Raw genomic sequence first — 22,750 nt, forward strand, 5'->3', positions numbered from 1 at the left:
CCAAAACACAGCACAGAAAAGAAAAGACATGAGAGGCGTATGAATGAGTTGGATTCATGATTTATCGGAGTAAAAAGTAGGTTGGGGAGCTAAAGGAATGCGGATGTGATCGTGAATATCACGGGCAGGGGCGTGCGCAAGCGATAGACTTGTTGCTTTTACTACGGAGTACATTTCTTGTCTTTGTTGATAGCTGAAAGTACTTTAGACATTGACATGGACACATGAGAGTATTGTGGACATTTATGATAGACGTTTGGTCACCCAAGGAGGAGGAGATACTGGGAATAGCTGATGATGAAAGATGAGATAAAGGAAAATATAAGACATTGAAGTGTCGGGCAATCTAGTATGTGATATCGACTGTTGACTTATAGCTCTCAACATAAAGTAGGTACTTGGATTTGACAGGTTTGATCAGCTCTAGCGGTGAATCGCCCATGCTCGGTTATCTCAAATCTGTATTTCGGAAGCTCTATCAAGATTGTAAAGTCAATTCGTGTTAAAGCGAGATTGGTCATGCCATAAAGCATCATTGTCGACTTATTGCATCCCGTTATCTACAAGAATAGGGTAACTCGCTTGTAAGCGGTCTCCATGAGATTACCACTTTGGCGGTTACAATGTTTGTTGGATGTGAGATACGAAATACCCAACCAACATTAGGTAGTCTCAGTTAACGATAAGTGTTGGTATAAAGAATACGATTACGAGCTCTTGAACGGCTGCATACATCAAAATGCATGTCAGCCTGCATTTGTCTCAAGCTGGAGGCCAACTGCACACGATGGATGGAAGATAGACGCCCCGCATCATCCGAAATCCCCTGGAAATTACTGAGAGTCCCCTGTAATTGCAGCTAGCGGAAGCCGGTCCCGGAGGTTAATTCGTTGTGGGATTGTACAGTGATTGGCTGGCTCGTGTGCGGCTCCTTGTTGAGCCCGTTGCCAAGTCACCTATTTCGTGAATGGATAAAGCCATCAATTTATCTTCTCCTGAGCTGAGATGAGAGGTTGACTTTGAATTCTTTCTTGAATTCTGTTTCTTCTGGTCTTATTAGTGAGAATTCGACTGTTTAAGAGGCTTGAATTGGAGTCTCTACGGACATCTTTTGGCGGATTTACTCATCATAGACTCGTCAGCCTTGACCAATTACTCAGGTTGATCGAGCGGTGAGACTCAACTTATCTCCTTCACCTTTTCACAGCTCGACCTCAAGAAAAGTCTTGAAAATGGCGAGCTCTACAGAAAACACAGCTGGTCCTCGAAAGATACCAATTGCCAGCCCAGGACCCAACAGCAAACCTCTCCCAAGGCCGGAATTGACAGATGAGCAAAAGACAAAGTATGAGGCTCTGCTAGAGCAGGTCAAGGATATCACCGAGATCCAATGCGAGAAGAAGGCCGATGAGGAGGACAAATCAGGCCCCATCACTGATCACGAGCGCTCATGGCTCACCCGCGAGTGTCTCCTCCGTTATCTCCGGGCTACAAAGTGGTCAGTCGACGACTCTGCCAAGCGGCTCAAAGCAACTCTCGCATGGCGTCGGGAGTATGGTCTCGAGGGTTTCACGCCCGAGTACATCTCTCCTGAGCAGGAGACTGGAAAGCAGATGATCATCGGATATGATCGTCAGGGTCGGCCCTGTCAGTATCTTAACCCGGCGAGACAAAACACGGATACCAGTCCCCGACAGCTGCATCACTTGTTCTACATGGTCGAGCGGGTGACGGATCTCATGCCGCCAGGAGTGGAGATGCTGAGCCTCATGATCAATTTCAAGCCCAGCAAGGAGCGCAAGAACACGAGTGTGCCCGTATCTGTTGCGCGAGAGGTGTTGCATATTCTGCAGAACCACTATCCTGAGAGACTAGGCAAGGCTCTCATTATCAACGGTAAGTACTGTGTATCTCTTGTAACGAAGAACAGAACTGACAATATCAGTGCCGTGGATCGTATGGGGTTTCTTCAAAATCATCACGCCCTTCATCGACCCCGTGACGCGCGAGAAGCTCAAGTTCAACGAAGACATGAAGCAGTACGTTCCTCCTGAGCAGCTGTGGAGCCTCGACTGGGGCGGTGATATGGACTTTGAGTATGACCACGAGACATACTGGCCAGCGCTGAACGAGCTGTGCCGCCAGAAGCGTGATGAGAAGTACCGACGGTGGGAGGCAGCTGGCAAGGAGATTGGTGAGAGCGAGGATTACCTCGCGGGTGGAACGGATACCAGTGTCAAGGGATTCAAGTTTGGCGAGGATGCTGGTGTCAAGGATGTGCAGGAGAAGTTGGCGGAGACTAAGCTTGAGGAGCAGCCTGTTGCGGCGTAGGTGTACGGCGATATCACGCGTGCTTTTGGGTGAGATGATAGATGGTTGAGCGTGTGTCTATGTGCTAGGGCGGAGTGGCGTTGAGCCTCATCTGAGCTAGAGTAGGCTATCGTGGGGGATCGACCGGTTTATACAGTTCTGAGGACGCCTGCTCGCATAGTAGGTATGTTATAGACATTTTTCGTATTTCCTTCAGATTGTTTAGCAGTGGCCTGAATCGACGGAAGAGGGCAATGCTTGAATGGTGCCCATGAATCAGCTCACTGCGGTTCGGCATGGTGTTGAGGGTGAATATCCTACTGCATAAGGGCAATTGGTCTCGATCACTCATGTTCACTTCTTCAATTCTTCATGTCTTGCATCACTGCGCAATACTTCACTGTGTACTTGGCATATCAGCGCACCTGTATCAATGTTCACATGCGTTTTCGCCCACCATGACTGAGTATCAGTCTCACGCACCAATCAATTCAAACAGAAATCTCTGAACACGTTCACCAGTCTTATTCATATGCAACCGACATAAGGCCAAATGTAACCAAGCCCTAATGGTGTGATAGTTCACAAAGTGCAACAGAGCCTCACTCAAGCTTATTCGGGCGCAACGGTTCGCGATATGTATTCCAGATTGAACAAGCCTGGCAGTATGCAAAGACACAATTAGGACAAGCCAAGGTCATTTGATCACTTCAGCTTATGCTCATGGATTTCAAACCCCTCTTTTCGTCTGCAGTGCAGGTTCAAACAACACAAGGCTGAATGAGCATGTAAGTCGTCGTAATCGGAGTGAAGTTTGCCCAATTTGATAAAGGCTGAACAAGTTTTTTTCTTGTTTACAGCAAACCGAAGAAATAAACAAAAAACAAGACAAATCTGACCCGGAAAGCAGGCCACAACAACAACCATCTTTAGTAGCGTTAATGCTGCCTGTTGGTTTTGCCTCTTGTTGCATGCGGTGCCTCAAAATAAGAAATCCAACCACTCACACCAATTGCCACTCACACCCTGGAGAGAGATAGGCAATGAGCGCGACCTACGCAATTCATGCACACAACAAACTCGTCGGATCAACCCCACATCAAGAGTGAAAACACTTTCATTTGCTTATTACCATGGCCAAGAGTTGTTTTGAGTCATACTTGGTTATGGTTTGGCCCGGGAGAGTACTCGATCGTTACACAAAGTGGCATAGTCTATTTTAGGGTGAATCAACCCCCCCGTGCACGTATTCACGAACACAAGAATATAAACAGTCAGTCTTGGTAGAGCCTAAAATCTAGGCAGATTATGTGTGTACGTACGGGAAGTGCGTGGTCTACCTAATTGTCATGTACGTAGGGCAAAAAAGGGAAAACAAGTGTGCTTTTTTGCTTGGTAACATGACCCAACATGACCTAACCACTTCCCAAAGGATTCGGACCAGGTGGAAACCAACCTACATTATCACTGATATAAATACAGGGTTCCTTCTACGGATTCAAGCTGCATACTACGCGCCCAAAGTGCATAACAAGGCATTCTCGAGCCTCTCTTAATCACAGCCTGATCTTCACTTCACCCGTAGCAACAGAAACAGCATCAGCGTCTTCAACCAACACCAATTCAGAGCTGGGCCGGACCCGAGGGTCAGGTCATATGCTCTTCTTGTCTCCCTCTCCTCAGGTATAAAAGGAGGCCTCGAGGAGAAGTTGTGTGACCCTGCCAGCGCAGTCTTGCATCTAACTCGTCCGAGCAAGAAAGGGCCTCTATCTATTGGATCAGTTGCTTGAACACTTGCATCCGCATAAAAGTCTTCGCCAACAGGAGGAACTAGACTTCTGCAAACCTGAAGCCAACCTTCCCCTGCCTTATCACGGCCTGAACAACTTCACTTACTTCCTACACCATGGACATCACCAAGATGAGCAAGATGGGCTGGTCTCCTTTTCTCCAAGCCATGAACAGCACCGCCCAACCACTAAACTCTTCCTCATCATTCCCTGGAATAATGGACACTTTTCTTGTATCCGCAGGCCAAGCTTCGCCTCTGCTCCAGCTCTTCCTATTCGTCTACCGCTTCGTGGGCGCTCAGTTGGGCCTTGACCCATCTATGCTCCTCACCCTTCTCGGTTGTATCTGGGGCCTGTCTAAACTCTTCGATCAAGTGTATGCAGCGCTCGATAACTTCATTCACACTTACTTTAGGTGTACCATATACGTCAGCGAGAATGATCAGATCTATTCTACGCTCATGCAGTTCCTGTCGGAGCAGCAGGACATTGCGTCTAATCGCCATCTCACAGCCCAGACTGTCTTTAAGAGTGCCTGGGATGAGGAAGAAGACCAAGCAGATGTATTAGCCACTAATACTGTCGAAGACGGTGAAGATTCGCCTAAGTATCTCAACTTTGCCAGCGACGCAGCTAGATGTGTAAGTTTTCCTATTCGTGTCTTTTGCAGCCACTGACACCCCCCCAGAATCCACGATACGTCCCAGCCATGGGCACCACAGGATTTTGGCATGACAGGACCTACTTTCGGGTCAACCGGAAGAGAGAGTCTCTGCAAAGTACCAACGGTTGGGGAGGGACCAAGGATGTTGAGGAGCTCAAGATATCTTGCTTCGGCAGGTCTATTGGTAAGTTGATATCACTAATCTTGAATCGATACCTGACTGACAATTCGTAGACCCTATCAAGCAACTTCTTGCAGATGCCAAAACAGCCTATTTCCTCGATACTCGCCACAAGACCACCATCTACCGCCCCAGAATAAAAGAAAGTCGCCGTGATGCTTGGAGCATGTGGCAGCAAGTTGCCAGGCGACCTATCAGACCAATGAGAACTGTGATTCTCGAGCATGAAGAGAAGCACGATGTTTTGCGAGACATCAACGAGTATTTGCACCCCGGAACTCCTAAGTGGTATGCTTCTCGAGGTATTCCTCTCCGCCGTGGTTATCTCTTTCACGGGCCACCCGGTACTGGCAAGACAAGTTTTTCGTTTGCATTGGCTGGCGTTTTCGGTATCGACATCTATGTCATCAGTCTTCAAGATCCTACCGTCAGCGAAGAGGATCTGGCTGTTTTGTTCACCAGACTTCCTCGCCGATGTGTTGTCCTTTTGGAGGACATCGACACTGCTGGTCTTCGTCGTCCCAACGGTGAAGAAGACGAAGAGGAGGAGAATGAAGACGTTGCCGGAGAAAAGAGCAGCGATGCGAAAGGAAAAAAGCCAGAAAAGGCGGAGAAGAAAGAAAAGAAGAAATCCAAAAAGTCCAAAGACTCTTCCGACAGCGATACCGACAGCTCTGAGGAGGACAGAAAGAGACGCAGAAAGCGAAGACGAAACAGAAGAGACAGAGAGAATACTAGCAACAGGGGTACTAATAACATCTTGACTGTGGAAAGTATTTCACTTTCTGGACTTCTCAACGCCATTGATGGTGTTGCTTCGCACGAAGGTCGCATCCTCATCATGACAACCAACAAGCCCGAGTCCCTCGACGAGGCTCTCATTCGACCGGGCCGAGTCGATGTGCAAGTTGGTTTCAAGAACGCAACCGGCGCACAGGCATCGGAACTCTTCTACCGGATGTACGAGATGTCGCGTAACAAGCCAGTCCCCATGTCCAAGACCAAACCTGCTGCACCCAAGGCACAGAATGGCAGCATCCACAGTCTCGTGGATAACAAAGGAAAAGAGACGACTCTGTCGATCGAAGAACTCAAGGAGATCTCGCAGGAGTTTGGACAACTCATCCCTGAGGGCATGTTCTCGCCTGCAGAGATTCAAGGGTTCTTGCTCAAGCGCAAGAAGAGTCCCCGAAAGGCACTTGAGGATGCCTCTGGCTGGATTGAGGCTACTGTTAAACAGAAAGAGCTCAAATCCAAGGTCGTTACCGTCCAGTAGTCTGAGGACTTCGACAAATGCATCACCGAGAGGGTGATGCTTGGGGTTGCATGAGGATGATAATTGCTGGACTTTGCTTCTTTCTATAATTTGATGGCATAACACGTAGTCTTAGAGCATAATTAGTAATTCATGAGTCCATGCCTCACTTTCTTGAATCAAAATTCTTGCTTTTGTGGATGTTGATGGATATTTCAGTGCAGTTGTGATTGACTTATCAAGGTGAACTCTCGGTGTAGCTCGGTCAGCACCTCAGGTCTCCACATATGTCACCTCCCTCTACCTCACCCTCCAGACAAGCCCACGTTTACACGTGCGACAGCGAGCCTCAAAGCACGACAACCACGCTAGAATTCTTCCGCCTACGAGCTCATACGAGTCCTGCCAAAGTAATTCAGAAGCTGCGAAATGCTCCAGCGACAGCCTCACAGCCCATCATGAGCAACCACCAACCCCCCAACACCGTGGCGCCAACGCCTGCACCAAGTGGCAGCAAAGACCCTGGTCTGCGATACCCCAGCAATGGAAAGAATATCTACAGTCGCCCGTTGAATAGGACCAAGACGGCTGAGCTGAGCCAGGCGAGCTTTGCGTATCTGTTTGGCGAGATGGTGACGTATGCGCAGAGAAGGGTCAAGGGCATTCAGGAGCTTGAACAGCGGTACGTTCAATACTCCCTGTTTGCGAACCGCGGAAGCTAATGATGTGCAGACTTAATCTCCAAGGCCACTCTATCGGCCTGAAACTCCTCGATCTTCTCCTCTTCCGCGAACCAGCGCGTACGCAGACTCGACCACTAAGCATCATTGCCCTCCTCCACTTCATAAAGCAAAATATCTGGCAGCACCTGTTCGGCCGTCAAGCAGACCGACTCGAGAAATCTGCCAACCCCGAGACACCAGACGAATACATGATCATCGATAACGAACCTCTCGTGAACCAATACATCAGCGTGCCCAAAGAAATGAGCCAGCTCAACTGCGCTGCCTACGTAGCCGGTATTGTGGAAGGTGTCTGTGACGGAGCTGATTTCCCAGCGAGAGTTACAGCGCACACGGTTGCAGAAGGTGATATGTGGCCTGGCAAGACGGTCTTTCTCGTCAAGTTTAGACCGGAGGTGTTGGAGAGGGAGGGATTCTTGGGGAAGAATTAAGTGGTGGGGATGGAGTTTTGGAGTTTTTACGATGGGTTGGGTTTGATAGAGACGAATTGTGTCTTTGGCGATGTGATATCATGCCTTATTTAATATTGAACCATTCTGACACGCTGCTTCTTTATAGTCATGCTACGCCCAACGCCTTGCTCAAAACAGCAAAAACAACAGGATGCATCCCATTCATCGCGGCATAGCACTTCCAGAGCCCTTCGGCTTTCCACCAGTTCCAATACTAGGACCCTTGTTCATGAGCTCCGAAAGACCCAGGTCCTTCCAGGCAGGTTCCTTTGACTTTTGCGTAGCGCGCTGAATTCCAAAAGCGGCATGTTGGTCCGGGACAACATCGTCTTCGTCTTCCGGGTTGATGGGCTGGTGGACAGGTGGAACGTAGATCTCGTCATCGGGGAGCTTGTCCTTGCAGAAGTCCTCGAAGAGGTCTGCGTCGCGGGGGCGGTGCATGTGAACGAACGTGAAGGATGAGTCTTTATTCTGGAGTTGTTAGCTAGGGGAGAAGTGCTTCGAGCAAGGGAGAGTTACCATTTTGAAGGATGTAAACGTAGGTATCTTGAATGGTTTATTTGTTGATGTTGAGGATCGGTTGGTTTCCACAGCGGGACGGATGGCGGGGTGTGGGGCCGTAGTGAGAGCTCTGGCAGTTGGACTCAGTAAGGTACCTTACGGTACAGTACCTAAGGTAGCTACAGGAGGAAGAAAAACTCAGGACCTTCACCTTAAGTGATGAGAATAATTAAGGTAGGTAAGCTTAGCCTAAGTTTAGGTGGCTATCTGCCAAGTTTATCTTGACACCCTCTATCAAGGTTTGGCGTTTTCTTGCCCCCTGAGTGGTAGTTGATCATTCTTCATGCCTTCATGAGGTTTCAGAGACTGGGGTTTCGATTAACTAGGTCAGATGGGTTAAGCTGTACTAATATCTTATTTCACGATCTGTGTTTTCCGTGTCGTTGGCTTCTGAACGAGGTTCTCCTGTCCTTTTAGCTGAGGTGTTGGCGGTTTCGGCGGCGGTCTTCGTATCAAGCCACTAAGGTGTTACAGCCCACCTACCGTGGGCGACTGGCCGAAATATCTCTGCTTCTGCATCATCTTCAAAACGTGTCGGGTTGACTTTCACGGTCCGCTCTCTGAGCTTCATCTTGCAATTTTCACTATCTACTAGACTATTTCATCTACTGGCCCCGACGGCCACTATTTCAAACCGCTCACCATGGCGACTTCAGGCGAGCTACAGTCTCGAAATGAGGCACAGTCTGTAACAGTGCCACAACCGGTACTAACACCAAGACTGCCCCTCGACATCCTCTATCACATCGGATCTCTTCTGGCTGCCGAGATCGTCACTGAAAATGAGCACCAAATAGACAGCAACAGTTCGTGCGACTGCTGCATGGACAAGGCGTCAGCTACTCTCTCCAGACTGACATATACATCCAAAGCCACCAGGGATGTCTTGGAACCCTTGCTCTATCGGAATCTCATCTTGACTACTCCCCAGGATGTCACAAACATATTCATCAATCTCATCCAAAGACCTGAACTTCGCCAATTTGTTCAGTACATTCTTTGCTATGCTGATTTGGTGGGATCACGGGTCAGGAAACTCGAAATGCCCGAATGTAAGAAGATTTGGTCAAAGCGATGTCCTTCTGACAAACCTGCTCTGATGCGTCTTCTCGATGGCGCTGGTCTTCACAAACTCGCTTGGTCGGCTTGTATGCTTGAGCGAACAAAACAGCGGTTTATGTTTTCTCCCGATTTCAAGCATGATGGCATTCTGGAACTGCTGTTTGCCTCTATTCTCTTCTTGTCGCCAAACGTCACTAGTTTTACCTGGCGAGATTGCAACAACAATCCAAAGGCTTTCATACTGGATCACATCATGTGCAAAGCGGTACATGATGGCCTCCCTCTCATGCCCAAGCTGCAGAAACTTAGCACCGAAAAGGCGGAGTTTGAGGAGAGCAAGCAAGCACAATTCTTCACCCCACACATCAACCTGTGGGAGAATCTGTACACCCTACAACTCAACGACATCGACTTGGATATGGAGTTTGTTTTGATGCTTTTTAATGGAAGTTTCAAGGAAAACCGGCCCGTGAGAGAACTTATCGTCCGCTGTGTAGCTGGCTCAGAGCGACCAGAGAGCTTGACTTCGTTCCCACCAGGTTTCGAACTGGCATCGACAATGCTTCTGGGGGACAAGAATCTCGATACTTACAAGGACCAGTTCAAAGCCTTCCCTAACCTCAACCTTCTCGATGTCACTTTTGTCTTTCACAGAGGACGCATGGAAGAAGGTTCACTCACTTTGAAGGCTTTCCTACACGCCGTTGGATCACCCGAGCGCCTATGCCTGAACGGCCATCCTCTACCGACTTCAACCCTAGACACTGGTGTCACACACTCGAGACTCAAGTACCTCAAGGTCCGAGAATTTCAGTCAAACGCCCCTGCAAAGACGACATCCAAGGACAACCTCATCGCTGGGCTCAACCAATTCTGGAGCAAGAAGTCCATGATTGTGCCGAACCTTGAGGAGATTGACTGGGATCACTACAAGTTCAAGAGAATAGACATGGAGAGCGAAGATAAAGCTGTTTGGGAACTTGTTGGAGAAGAGGAGTGGGAAGATGATTCGGGATCTGATGAGGACGATGATGAAGACGATGAGGCGCTTTGGTACTCTATGGGACGGGGTGATATAGATGCATTTGTAGAGGATGCAATGGATGTAGAAGACATATGGGATGCCTGGGGACCTTAGAGCGGGATCCGGTACTTCTGAAGATTTTGTGATCTACATCTACGCGCTCACGGAGAGACAGACGGTTAGCAAACTAGACAGATTACTATTGGTCATCTAGAAGACATAATCCATTAAGAATTTCCGCTATCTGTGAGATCTTGGCAACTCCCCAGTCTCAAATGCCTTTCGTAGCGACCTTGTCGTACATGACTGAGCTAGTCTCATATGTCCGAGACCTTTAGACAGTATCAAATAGCATTGTTTCGCGACCATAGACGCGAAACTTGAAAGGAAAAGCCAAACTGGATTTCTGATGAATTGCAATAGACTTGAGAGTCTGATGTAAGAAAATGCCAAACTGAAATTTTGTCGAACTGCACAGTCAGTAGATCACGCAAAGGCGCTTGGAGGCACTGCGAAGAGCACAAGGTGGCGTTACACTGCCTTGAAGATGGCTTGTCTTCCAGTCTTCAAACGCCACGCAAATCTGGCAACTTTGAGTTCTCAGTTCGCATCATCCTCACTGTCATCTTCACCACTCTCACTGTCATTGTCATCGTTATCGTCATCATCATCCTCAGGAACTGGAGGTCCAGTCGAAGTGCTTGCGAACAAAGCAGTCACGGGTCCAGCTGCCGCCAAATCAATGGCCATTTGAACAATATCCGGGTGTGAAGCCTCCATTTCTGTGAGAAACTGCTGCAATAGTTCAGGCGATGAGATGTTACGGAGAAGATTCCGCGCTTCTTCCACGGACATGTCGTCCAACTGCTGGAGCGTATTCGCTTCAGCGGACATAGCCCAAGAGTCAAAGTTGAAGTATCCCGTTTCACCACGGTTCTTGAGGTAGACCTTCTGCTGGCAGGACATGAGCAATAGGTCAGTAGCCGTACGTGAATCCCATTTAGCCAGGGGCTGCCAGATGGCGTGAATTGGGTGGCTTGCGTCGAGGGTGAAGCCGGATTCATTGTGGTGCTCAATTCTGATGTTGGTGAATTCGGCCTTGTCGAACATGTCAATGTCCCAGAAGACGTACCCCCAAGGAAGTGGCTGGTAAGGGGTAACATCTCCATCGAACTCGTTCATGAAAATTGCAAAGCGACTGAGGATATGCCACGCGTTCTCTGGTCCGGGGTCGGGATCTTTGATGAAAGGAGTACGCATCATGAAGTCTGGAGTGTCCATCCGTGCCCACTTTCCCGGAGCCCCCTCGTAGTCATGCACAACACAGGTGAGCTGCTCGTCGTTACCGGGGAAGGGGAGTCTGGTTGGGAGATGGGGGTTCCAGTCAATGGGCGGATTGATACTTCGCATGATCCTTGCTCTCTCGATTCGCGACCCGGCAGTGAGAAATTCTTTCAGAAAAGGAAGGCCCTGAGCAATGAGACTCATTGAACCAGGACAAAGGGCATGGCTGATGTAGTATGGCAGCTGGGTACCCAATTCGATATCTCGTTCGAGAAAAGTATTGAAAGCTGGAACTATTAGCATCATGTGTAATCATTATTGGCGAGAGACTTACAAGGTGCGATTTCGGTAACCAAGATGCCGCAGATGCTAGTCAGTTGTTCAATCTCCACGGCAGAATACTGGTTGTGAAAAGCCTTGAGAATACGATGTTCTTCCAGATCCTTAAGGCAATGAACCCAATGAGCCTCCTTATGCTCCTCTTCCGTCGGGGGTCTGTTCTTCCCATGATTGTCATGTAGATGCGAGGCAATCATGAGCTTCGTGATCTTCAAACACACGTCCAAGCGATACAGCGCACGCTGGAAGCGAATCCGAACATTAGTATTGATAGAAAATGCATTTTTGTACTTGACGACTGGATGCTTGTCAATGAGAGACGAAGGAAGGCGTTGCGCGAAGTATTCAACAGCTTTATGAAGACGCCACATCTCCTCGACTCGATCGAACTTGAGGAACTGGCTGTAGATACGCTGCTGTTCACTCGAATAGACGCGATTGATAGCCTTGATGCCAGCTTTGAGGCCCCTCCATTCTGCCATTTTCATGTTGAAAGTAACGACGACTTCCTGGTAAACGGGTTCCTCCATGGAGTTGAAGAGGACGCATGATGCGATGTAGGCTGGACATTGCTTGAAAGCGTTGTAAAGCTTCGGGCCGGAGAGAATGGCAGAACGGATAGAGGCTCTGTCGGGGATGAAGGACAGGGCATAGGAGAGAACTTCGGGAGGGATCTTTTCAAGGGGAGACGTCTCGTTGTCGCCCGCCTCCCAAACCATGTTGATGTCACTCGTATCTGAGGCCATATCAATGTCGCTCGTATACGAGGTCAATTCGATGTCGTTGGAGGACTCCATTGAGGAGCCTGGCTTGGAAGGATCCGACATCGTGAGAAATCAGCGAGAAGATGAAGAAGATTTCAAGAGCAGGACTTTACCAGGAGAGAAGGGATAAGGAGGAGTCAGCAGAGTTTATTTACTGTTGGGCGTTTGTCCGTGAATCATCCCGCAGGTGACTTAGCAGTTGCCAGCAGTGTTTGCAGCTGCCTTAATAAATAACTCCCTTTAGGTAAATTTCGTCTAATTTGAGCCGCGAACAATCTTGCAATAAGTTCCTCATGGGTTTGTAGAGATGTTGTTGGGCTGTAGAAGCTTGACGATTGACGTCAAGCTGTATCTTTGGCGGTTTGTGTAACCTTCTTGCCAACCACCTGATCGATTTAGTTGCGAAACCACAATCAAAGTTGAGCTGCTGGATAATCAACATGAAAGGCGTTCGTTTTCCCTGAGTCTGCAGAATTGATACCTTGAAAGTATTATCTGGCCCGATATCTACTGGCCTTGATGTTGTTCCAAAAGCTCAGAAATGGATAAAGATCTCCTCACTTGGTCTTTAAGCCAGGTTTGTGCACCAGTACTTCCTTTGGTACTGTGGCTCCAAGTTCTCCTCTTCTCGCCCCGATTCTCCTAAACATCTGTGTAACTGAGTGTACAATCAGCCTATGAACGGCCAAGATGGTCCCGAAACAAAAGCCTTCGTGACCAAGCACCAATGCATCCGTTTTCTCAAAAGCTGTCATCGAACGTCCACTCCATGTCTGTAACATATGCATACCAGGTGCGATGCCTTCCCGGATCACATAATGATCTGAATCCCCAGTTCGCGACATGTCGAAACTCATCCCTTTGAATAGGGCTCTTTATAGGGTCGTAATTTTCTTTAGTGAGCACGGTTACTCTGCAGGAAAAGAACGAAAACGATATGGATCTATTCTGCCCGGGTTTCACAAGTTCGGTGAGTAAAGGACTGTGAGTCGCTTGATGAAGAACATGTTCACAGTCTGATCGAGCGGCTGTGGTTTTCGACCCGCATCCCCAGTAGTATGTGCTCGAATTGTATGATGGATCCCAGACCTCCATGTTGTGACGCAAAAAGTTGGCGCTCGTAAGAGATAGAAGCGACATGAATAGCAATATGAACTGCATTGTGGCAGATGGAGCTGGTTTGTGTTCTTGAGATCGAATGTAACGTGGTGGCTTTATAAGTAAGTCAGATTATAATCAGGTATGGAAAATTGCGTCTATGCTAAGATAAGCGTGAGCGCCTTATTTTCATTGATTGACCTCATATCTCTCTCATGCACATCCTTGATCACTGCATAATTGACTATAGCTAGGTAGTTCTGTGAATCGCAATTTGAGTAGATGCACATCAAGGCTCTGATTCGCTAGGGACAAGCTCAAAATAAATTATGCTACTACCTGAGTCATTCGTATATACTATTGAACGTCTCTCAACATTATATTGTTGCATGCTTTGTGAATGGTAGCTAGATGTGGTTTAACTTAATCACACTTTCTATGCGACAGTGACAACTGAGCGATGGATTAATCTCTATCTAGGGGAGGAAAGAAAGCCCAGGTTCTTAACCTTAAGTAATTAAGATATTTATGTAAATCTAGTCTAAATTTAGGGGAACTTTTACCAAGTTTATTTTAATACCCTATCAAATATTTAGTGTTTTCTTGCTCCTTGAGGGTCTACTTACAAAGTTCGGGGAGATTTTGGTGTTAGGTTAATCTCCTGCAGCACAAAGGGCACTCGGAAAAAGACACAAGCCACATGCATATTGTAAGCATCGCCCTAGAACCTAGCATAAAGACTGGTGGACAAGGTCAAACTCATATCACTGTAGTATCAACCAACCCCTGAGTCCTTATGCACTTACTGTGGGAAAGCTCTTGAGATGATGAGTGGTTGATTGAATGGCTATCCCAAGTTAATGGAAATAGGAATGCTCCCTTTCTCTCAAAATCCATGGTTAGGCTCCCAGCCCTTCTCTGTTAGAAAGGCTATCCAAGTGTTGTTATGTGGACTAACCATTACCCGGGTCCAATCATCCTGGCACTCACGCGTCATCCCCCGATTGATAACATCAACGAATTCGTCCTGCTGTATTTCGAGGGCGAAATGCCCGAGAGGCCCGGTCATTATATAGATCTGGCAAGAATCCCAGTACTGCGTTAAGTGATCGGCTTTTCCAATACCAAACCAGCCCGTTTTGGAAGTGTCTTTCATCCAATGAAGGAGTTTGCTGCAATCTAATGAATTGTATGGAGCTTTCTGCGATATGTTAGTAGAGAGGAAGCCTACAATGTTGTTTAGAAGCATCCCACCTTGCCGCATTCCCAGGTATATTCGCCATCGTGATTCGAGGGGTTGCGAGACACGGGATTCGCGGTCGCGAGCGAGAGGAGGGAGACCAAACTTAGGAGAATGCGCATGTTTTTAACCGGGTCGGTCTACTTTATAATGCTTTGAAGTGATAGTCGTGGGAGTGCTGTATGGCCAGAAGATCTTGGAGACACGAGAGGGCCGCCAGGTTCCAAGAGCGTGCTTCTTATAGGCAATCCGTCGTCCTCATTCAGTCGTCAAACGCTGTGATTGGAAGCAACATCACTGCTCAAGGCTTGGTGAATAGCTGTTGAAGCTGCTTTGAATTATAACCGGACATTCGACCACAAATCTGTCTTGACACTCATCACCTGAACTGTTGGATTGAGCGTCTAGTCCATTTGTGCATACAGTAAACGATGTTTGACCAGTCAATAATGACTGTGGGTCAGCTCCTGCTGAGCTCATTTAGTGCAACAATATGAGTGCATCAGACGAATCATTGAGGTAACATTGGCTGGCCTGGAGTCATACCATTGTGCATTTTGTTACATAGAATTCATCGAACCTGTGATAATCCAATGAAACTACCCTATAGAGGTGAGGTGGTGCCGTTGTTTACGGATCAACAGAAAGGCCGAACCACCAACGGTCGTCCCTCCCGCGACTGGGGTGACAGCTCGGATGTCATAGCGGGGCACCACCTCGAGAGCTCCGACCTTCTTCCGCCTGCCTAGAGGAAGCTCAAACTCTCAATCTTTGTACCAATCAATCCGAATAGCATTTCTGTTACTTCGAGTTCATTATCTTTGACTTGTAACGCACCAAGACCGCATCTTCTACTTCTACATTATCAGCTTTCTCAATACCCCTCCATCCGTTACCCCGCGCTTATGATCTGAAACCATCAGGCTCACACCATCGTGAAGCTCGCTCAGTATGGCTTCTGGTACAATCAGTGCCACGCCGCAGGCGGTGATGGGCCACGTTACGAAGCTCAGTGATAATGACCCCGACTTCCGTTTCATGGCCCTAAACGATTTACTTCAACTTCTGAATATCGCCAAACCAGACTTTCTGCACCACGACTATAATATCGCGGCTCGTACTGTTGATAGTCTCATCAAGGTGTTGGACGATCAAAATGGTGAGGTGCAGAACCTCGCAGTGAAGTGGTATGTTGAGCAGACAGACCAATCTGTGAAGTGCTAACGGCAATCAGCCTGGGCCCATTTGTGGGCAAGATCCCGACACCCGTTATCGCTCCCATGATCGAGAAGCTCTCGTCTCTGAAGCTCAAGAACTCCGTGGACAATGCTGTTCCTTCACTTGCACTGCGAAATGTCATCATCGCTCTCCCTCGACCAGTTCCAGGCATCCCACCAACACACGATGTGGGGGAAGCATATAGCGCCATCAGCCGCGTGCTGATCCCCCGGCTTATTGGACCCGGCCCCAAAACTCAGGTTCCAAAGAACCCCAGGGTCTCTCTTCCTCCCGTCCCCGAGGGACTCCTACAAAATGAAGGCGACCTCAACGCAGAAGCTGTCGATGTATTGATTGAGGTTGTCCGATGCTTTGGACCTATGCTCGTCCAGGTTGAAGTAGAGGCTATGCAAGAGGTTGTTATTCAGCTACTTGAAAGCGAGAAAGGGACATCAGTTGTCAAGAAGAGGGCTGTCGTGGCTATATCTATGCTCGCTGTCTATTTGTCTGACGAACACTTGGAAGAAGTAGTCAGGCGAATCACCCTTGGTCTAACGAAGCAAATCAGCCCTGTTACCAGGAGATTATACATCTCGATCCTCGGTAGTATGGCCCGGTCGATTCCCGCACGATTTGGACCCCATCTCGCCAGTGCTGCACCCCTGATTATCAAGGCACTTAGTGAGGAGGAGCTTCAAGAACATCTCGATGCTCTTAGCGACGGAGACGATCTTGGGCAAGATTTCAACGAGGTCCGAGAAGCTGCTTTGGTAGCCCTAGATGCCTTCTTGGCCTCATGCCCCCAAGAGATGCGCCCGTTCACAGATGAAACCATAGAAGCCTGCCTGCGATATCTCAAATATGACCCCAACTACAACGTGGACGACGAGGACGAGGATATGGAGGATGAAGAGGAAGACGAAGAAATGGATGAGGATGACGAATTCGATGCCGACGATGGCTTTGAGGACGACGATGACGACGCCAGCTGGAAGGTTCGACGGTGCGCTGCAAAGACCATCTACACAGTTATTTCAACACGTGGTAGTGGTGACCTGCTCGAGAACGGTGTTCTCTACAACCAGACGGCACCTCATCTTGTCAAACGTATTTCTGAACGAGAGGAGAATGTTCGCCTTGAGATCATTTCAGCACTTTCGCTCTTGGTTCGCAAGACTGGTGAAGGACTTCCCACAACAGACCTCTCCCTAGACGATCTTGAGCCGGACTCCGAGACCCGCATCCCCATCAGCCGAAAACGAAGACGTCAGAGTAGTGGTGGAGGTGCTTCTGCATCCCAATTCATGTCAGGATCTGGATTGGTTTCACCAGTCTTGGAGAAAATTCCACCTAGCGGCCCGCGAGCTGACTTGGCTCGCCTTACACCGTCTATCGTTAAGGCAATCACCAAGCAACTCAAGGGCAAGACTATCCCTACCAAGCAGGCAGTCATAAAGCTTCTGGATGACATAGTTTCAGTTCAACACGGCGGATTGGCCGAGTACTTTGACCAAGTCATTGGACCTATAATTGAGGCTATCCAGCCTACTGGTGCTGTAACTGCCTCGACTCAAGTGGCGTCCCATTCCGGCTCCTCTTCAGCGACCCCAAGCACATTGAGAATAACTGCTCTTAGCATGATCAGTGACATTGCCAAGACTCACTCGTCAACTATTCTACAGCCCTATCTTACGAAGATTGTCGATGGTGTTGCATCTGCTGCCAACAACCGTTTCTACAAGATCTCAAGTGAGGCTATCCGCACCGTTGAGGAGTTGATCAAGACGATTACTCCACCACGGTCACGTAATGCTGCTTCCAAGTACAAGGCTGAGTTGGAAAAGCTTTATACCGTCATTATAGACAGGTCATCCGCCCAGGATGCCGATGCCGAGGTTCGCCAACGCGCCATTCATGCATTGGGAGTCCTTGTTTCGCGAGCTTCAACCTCCGAGGGATCTTCCCTTCTCTCTGAGGATAAGGTAAAGACTGCCCTGGAAGTCCTCCAAGAGAGACTGAAGAATGAGACTACTCGCCTTGCTGCTGTCCGCGCTGTGGAGAACGTGGCCCGTTATGCCCGGACCCCCGAACAACTGGACAAGGTATGGGTTCAGGATGTTAGTTTGGAACTGGCAGCACAGCTTCGAAAAGCAAATCGGTCGCTCCGTGGCTCCAGTATTATTGCTCTTCGTAACCTTGTCTTGTCGCCCGCCACGAAGGGTCAGCTCGAACCTGACACTATTCAAGGAATTGTCACCGAATTGATGCCTATCATCGTTAATAGCGACGCGCATCTTCTTGGACCGACATTAATTATCCTTGCAAGCTTGGTGCCCGAGCACCCTGAGCTGGTGGTCACTGATGAGATGATCGATGCCATCTCACAGCTGCTCAAGGAACATCACGCAGGAATCGTTCTTGACCAACTTCTTGCGCTAGTCAGCAATATTGGCGAGAGCGGAGTCGGCCAGGGGCTCATGCAGGGACTTCTGAAAAACGTAAGCGTTGCAGGTGATCCTCCCGTCGTCGGTAAAGTCATTGGAACTCTGCTCGTTACCGGTGGAGATTCAGTTGGCGTCAAGCTTGATAGCTTTGCCACGGAGCTCTATACAAGTGCTAAAACAAACGACGAAGCCCGAGTCAGTCTTGCACTGGCTGTTCTAGGTGAAGCCGGAAAGAGACTCGGAACAAGCTCGACCATGAAGCCTGATCTTTTCTTGGACCAGTTCCACAAGGAACCAGACAAGGTTTCTCTCTCGGCAGCCGTGGCTCTTGGTCAGGCAGGTTCTGGCAATGTTCCGGAATTCCTTCCCGTCATCTTGAAGACCATGCAGAAAGGCGGAAACACTCAGTACCTCCTTATTCAGTCCATCAAGGAAATCCTGCAATCGATCTCTGCACAGTCTACTGACCTGCGAAACTACGCCCCAGCTATCTGGGACGAGCTTCTCGAGGCTTCCGACAATGCTGACAACAGAGTCGTTTGTGCTGAATGTGTTGGACGACTTGTTACACTCGACCCTGCCGTTTTCATTCCACGCCTTCAGGTACACATGCTCAAACCCTTCCATTCTGAATGTTCTAACTCTCTATAGGCTCTCTTGAAGGACCAGTCTTTGGGTATTCGAGGAATGGCTGTTCAAGCTGTTCGCTATACCCTTCCTGAAAGTGACGAGGTTTTGGACGTGATGCTACGGGAGGTTCTAATTCAGATGCTCCTGACAATGCTACAAGACTCCGATATGGATATTCGCCGACTGGCAATGATCACACTCACTACAGCTGCTCGCTCGAAGCCAGATCTAATCCACCCGCACTTGGGAGAACTAATGCCATTTGTTCTGCAAGAATCGGTCATCAAGAAGGAACTTGTGAAGGAAGTGATGATGGGTCCTTTCAAGCACACAGTCGACGATGGCCTTGAGGTCCGAAAGGTGCGTCTACGATCAACTCGTTGTGAACAGGAACTGACTTGTAGCAGAGCGCGTATGAGACACTGTACGCATTGATGGAGACTGCATTCAGTCGCATCAATAACATCGACTTCTACGATCGTGTCGTCGCTGGTCTCAAGGATGATAATGATATTAGGCAGCTCTGCAATCTCATGGTGACCAAGCTGATCGTGATCGACCCCGATGAGACAACTCGACGTTTGAACTCGATCGCTGAGGCGTACAGAACTGTCCTCTCGGTGAAGCTTAAGGATAATGCTGTAAAGCAGGACGTGGAGAAACAAGAGGAAGCCAACAAGAGCATTCTCAGAGTGACTTCGCTCCTAGGAGAGAAGATGAAGGCCATGACTGGTAACGCCGGGGCAGCTACCAGTAACGCTGCTGCTGCCAGTACCTGGACAGGGTACTGGGATTGGGTTAACAAGGAGTTTGAGAAGCAGTTGAAAACACTGAGGGAGGAGAACAACCAATTGCAGACCCGGATGGTCTAGCATCTAGATGGCAATGGCGATGACAATACTGCAAGACGCAGTTCAGAAAACCCACTCGAATCATCCTCCAACACAACGATCGGTGCCCCGAGGGCCACCATATGGCGCGTAGGGAAGAGGTACTATTTATAAAGCGATTACAACATTTATACAGCCTTGGACCATGGATGGTTACCGGTGGTGGCGGATGGATCCTATAAAGCGAGAAAATTAGTTGCACTACTACACGAAACACGAGTTTTATTAGTTAAAAGTCTTGGGAATAACTTGGTTTCTCGTTTATTGGTTTGGCTACTTTGTGACCTCTTCATTGTTGCTGCTAGCGACTGAATCACTGAATCACTTTGGGGGCCAAGATTAAGTGGACATGTAGGTAACCAGGAAGCCATTCTCATTTCTTGAGACCTCCCGAGATGATTCTCAAGCTTTTGGATTAAAAAGTGGTTGCCGTTGAGGATTAGGCTCATATTCCTTGACTCCTCTCGCCTGTGTATCTTTGCCTTTAAACACCTACTCATCTTGTAGCTGAGATAATCTCAACATTATTCGGCGCAGGATGATGCCTAAATAGGTAAGTGGGATAAAGAGCATGATGGCCAGGCCAAGGAATGGTGAGTCGAGGACTGCATAGGGGCCAGGATGTTATGCGGGGGATTATGCACCTTGCGGGAGGATAACGCGCCGTCTTATTTATATAAAGCTCAATCACCACATTCATTTTCAGCGGATCGAGTCCTGTATTCATCGCTTCAGTCTTTGAGTGACTTGCATGATGAAGATCCAAGCGCAGTCTCTCTCTCTTTTGCTTTTCCTCACTGGCGATGTACTCGCTGCAAAGAACTACCATTGTCCTCCAATTGGCCCCGTCCTCCCTGCACCAACTGACCCAAGCTCACATCAAAATGTGAAACTTGCCATTGAAGCTATCACAGAGACTATAAAGGCCTATTCGAGCCTTCTGCACAGCACAGCTGTCTCAGTCGGTGTCACGTCAATTTACGAAGACAAACCCTTGCTGGATTTTCATCATACGCCAGAGAATCTTGATCCTCGCGGCGTGAGCAAGATCGATGCCGACTCGGTTTATCGCATCGGTAGTATCTCTAAGACGTATACTACCCTTGCAGCGCTTAAACTAAACGGAGTGGGCATGCATGACCCGGTGACGAAATACGTCCCTGAATTAAGGAAGCTGAATAAACAGCAGAGTGAGAATAATGCAATCACGACTGTTGATTGGGATAAGGTATCGCTGCAGGCTCTGGCGTCGCACATGGGAGGCCTGCCTGCTGATTGTAAGTTTTGCGTTCAATGAGAAGTAGGATACTGATGTGTGTTAGTGGTGACGGACTTGACGAGCTTTAGGAATTGGACTGACCTCGGCCTTCCTGTTCCGCATGATGTCTTGGGATGTGCAGGTCTTGTTGGAATTCCTCCTTGTGAATCTCAAGGTGAGTAATAGCCATCAAACATGGACTTGGCTTACGTGGGTAGACTTCTGGTACAATTTTGGCAAACGACCTCCGACTTTTGCACCTTGGAGCAATCCCGTGTACTCGAACATCGCCTTCTTCGTCATCAGCCTAGTCGTAGAGAGAGTTTCGGGAGAGTCGTTCGAAGAGTTTGTGCAGAAGAATGTTCTTGATGTCGCGGGAATGAATAGCACGACTTATGCAAAGCCCGATGACTCGGTGGGAGCCATTGGACCTGACGATATCTTCTGGAATAGTTCTATCGGTATCCTTGGCCCGTAAGTCGGATCATGTCTGTGGGTACTAGCATCTGGCTGACTTGTACAGGGGTGGCTCGTTCTACTCATCAACAAGAGACCTCCTCGCCTTCGGATCTTCTATCCTCAAGCACGAGTTCTTGGACCTGGCAGAAACGAATAAGTGGCTCAAACCTGTGACTTTCACGAGTGGTAGGGGACAGTTTATCGGCGCACCCTGGGAAATCGTGCGATCTAATAAGCTGACCTCTGACGAACGGGTGGTCACCGCCTACACCAAAGGGGGCGATATAGGAACTTATCATTCTATCTTTGCAATGATTCCGGACTATGGTATAGTTATAAGCGTATTGGTGGGAGGACCTGAGAATGCGGGGGGTCTCCCCTATGTCTTCTTCTCAATGATCGCAAAAGCCCTTGTGCCCGCTCTTGAAGCAGCGGGTAAGGACCAAGCGAAGAAGGCATTTGCAGGGACATACACCAATGAAGACACAAACTCGACTCTCGTTCTCGATGTTGATGACGATGGCCCAGGGTTGAGCATCACAAAGTGGATAGTTCGTGGAACAGACGTCTCGACGCATTGGCTTCACTACCTCTCCGTGCTCAACCCCAACGTACCCAAGATCTCACTTTCCGGGCGGCTATATCCTACAGATCTCAAAGCGGGGAACAAGACAGCGTGGAGAGCAATGTTTAGAATCGGTACGGCAAGTCAGATTGGTATGCAGGAGGGGTTGTTATTCTGGGAGGATGCGAGTTGTATGAGTTGGGCGATGGTAGATAGAGCAGCGTATGAGTTTCTGGGACTGGATGAGATGGTGTTTGAGAGTGAGGATGGAAGGGCTAGGGAGGTTGAGTTGTTGGGATTCAAGACTACTTTGAAGAGGAGTGAGAAGGAGTGATGAACATGTGTATTGTGTCTATATAAGAAGCGCCAGAGCTTAACAAATCGCTTTCGTTGTCTGCGATCGTTGCGTAGAGGATAGCCGTTGGATATATGCCGTAATCTGATTGAGAATATCAAGTGTGGTATTGTGTCAAAGACGAGGACTCGAGACGTTGATGAGAGGTATCGTGCATGGAAAGG

General features: G+C 48.6%; 8 protein-coding genes across 8 annotated transcripts; 6 read left to right on the forward strand and 2 right to left on the reverse strand.

The window, feature by feature from the left end:
- Positions 1 to 1,232: 1,232 nt before the first annotated feature.
- J7337_006589 (uncharacterized protein) lies at positions 1,233 to 2,331 on the forward strand (the record flags this gene model as incomplete). The annotated part of the gene is made up of 2 exons (XM_044824251.1): positions 1,233 to 1,896; positions 1,946 to 2,331. 2 exons carry the CDS (start codon positions 1,233 to 1,235, stop codon positions 2,329 to 2,331), a joined length of 1,050 nt encoding a protein of 349 aa, XP_044679908.1.
- Positions 2,332 to 4,216: 1,885 nt separating this feature from the next.
- J7337_006590 (uncharacterized protein) lies at positions 4,217 to 6,221 on the forward strand (the record flags this gene model as incomplete). The annotated part of the gene is made up of 3 exons (XM_044824252.1): positions 4,217 to 4,741; positions 4,789 to 4,948; positions 4,999 to 6,221. 3 exons carry the CDS (start codon positions 4,217 to 4,219, stop codon positions 6,219 to 6,221), a joined length of 1,908 nt encoding a protein of 635 aa, XP_044679909.1.
- A 266-nt stretch (positions 6,222 to 6,487) lies between these two features.
- On the forward strand, positions 6,488 to 7,374 carry J7337_006591 (uncharacterized protein; the record flags this gene model as incomplete). The annotated part of the gene is made up of 2 exons (XM_044824253.1): positions 6,488 to 6,882; positions 6,933 to 7,374. 2 exons carry the CDS (start codon positions 6,488 to 6,490, stop codon positions 7,372 to 7,374), a joined length of 837 nt encoding a protein of 278 aa, XP_044679910.1.
- A 183-nt stretch (positions 7,375 to 7,557) lies between these two features.
- Positions 7,558 to 7,917, reverse strand: J7337_006592 (uncharacterized protein; the record flags this gene model as incomplete). The annotated part of the gene is made up of 2 exons (XM_044824254.1): positions 7,558 to 7,866; positions 7,915 to 7,917. The coding sequence occupies 2 exons, from the start codon at positions 7,915 to 7,917 to the stop codon at positions 7,558 to 7,560; spliced, it is 312 nt and encodes a 103-aa protein (XP_044679911.1).
- Positions 7,918 to 8,599: 682 nt separating this feature from the next.
- Positions 8,600 to 10,156, forward strand: J7337_006593 (uncharacterized protein; the record flags this gene model as incomplete). The annotated part of the gene is made up of 1 exon (XM_044824255.1): positions 8,600 to 10,156. One exon carries the CDS (start codon positions 8,600 to 8,602, stop codon positions 10,154 to 10,156), a length of 1,557 nt encoding a protein of 518 aa, XP_044679912.1.
- A 486-nt stretch (positions 10,157 to 10,642) lies between these two features.
- On the reverse strand, positions 10,643 to 12,492 carry J7337_006594 (uncharacterized protein; the record flags this gene model as incomplete). The annotated part of the gene is made up of 2 exons (XM_044824256.1): positions 10,643 to 11,613; positions 11,661 to 12,492. The coding sequence occupies 2 exons, from the start codon at positions 12,490 to 12,492 to the stop codon at positions 10,643 to 10,645; spliced, it is 1,803 nt and encodes a 600-aa protein (XP_044679913.1).
- Positions 12,493 to 15,718: 3,226 nt separating this feature from the next.
- On the forward strand, positions 15,719 to 19,931 carry J7337_006595 (uncharacterized protein; the record flags this gene model as incomplete). Its single annotated transcript, XM_044824257.1, has 4 exons — positions 15,719 to 15,954; positions 16,002 to 19,032; positions 19,081 to 19,419; positions 19,467 to 19,931. 4 exons carry the CDS (start codon positions 15,719 to 15,721, stop codon positions 19,929 to 19,931), a joined length of 4,071 nt encoding a protein of 1,356 aa, XP_044679914.1.
- A 772-nt stretch (positions 19,932 to 20,703) lies between these two features.
- Positions 20,704 to 22,565, forward strand: J7337_006596 (uncharacterized protein; the record flags this gene model as incomplete). Its single annotated transcript, XM_044824258.1, has 3 exons — positions 20,704 to 21,226; positions 21,426 to 21,681; positions 21,731 to 22,565. 3 exons carry the CDS (start codon positions 20,704 to 20,706, stop codon positions 22,563 to 22,565), a joined length of 1,614 nt encoding a protein of 537 aa, XP_044679915.1.
- Positions 22,566 to 22,750: the final 185 nt, after the last annotated feature.

This window comes from Fusarium musae, chromosome 5, assembly GCF_019915245.1.
Source record: "Fusarium musae strain F31 chromosome 5, whole genome shotgun sequence".
NCBI classification, from domain to species: Eukaryota; Fungi; Ascomycota; class Sordariomycetes; order Hypocreales; family Nectriaceae; genus Fusarium; species Fusarium musae.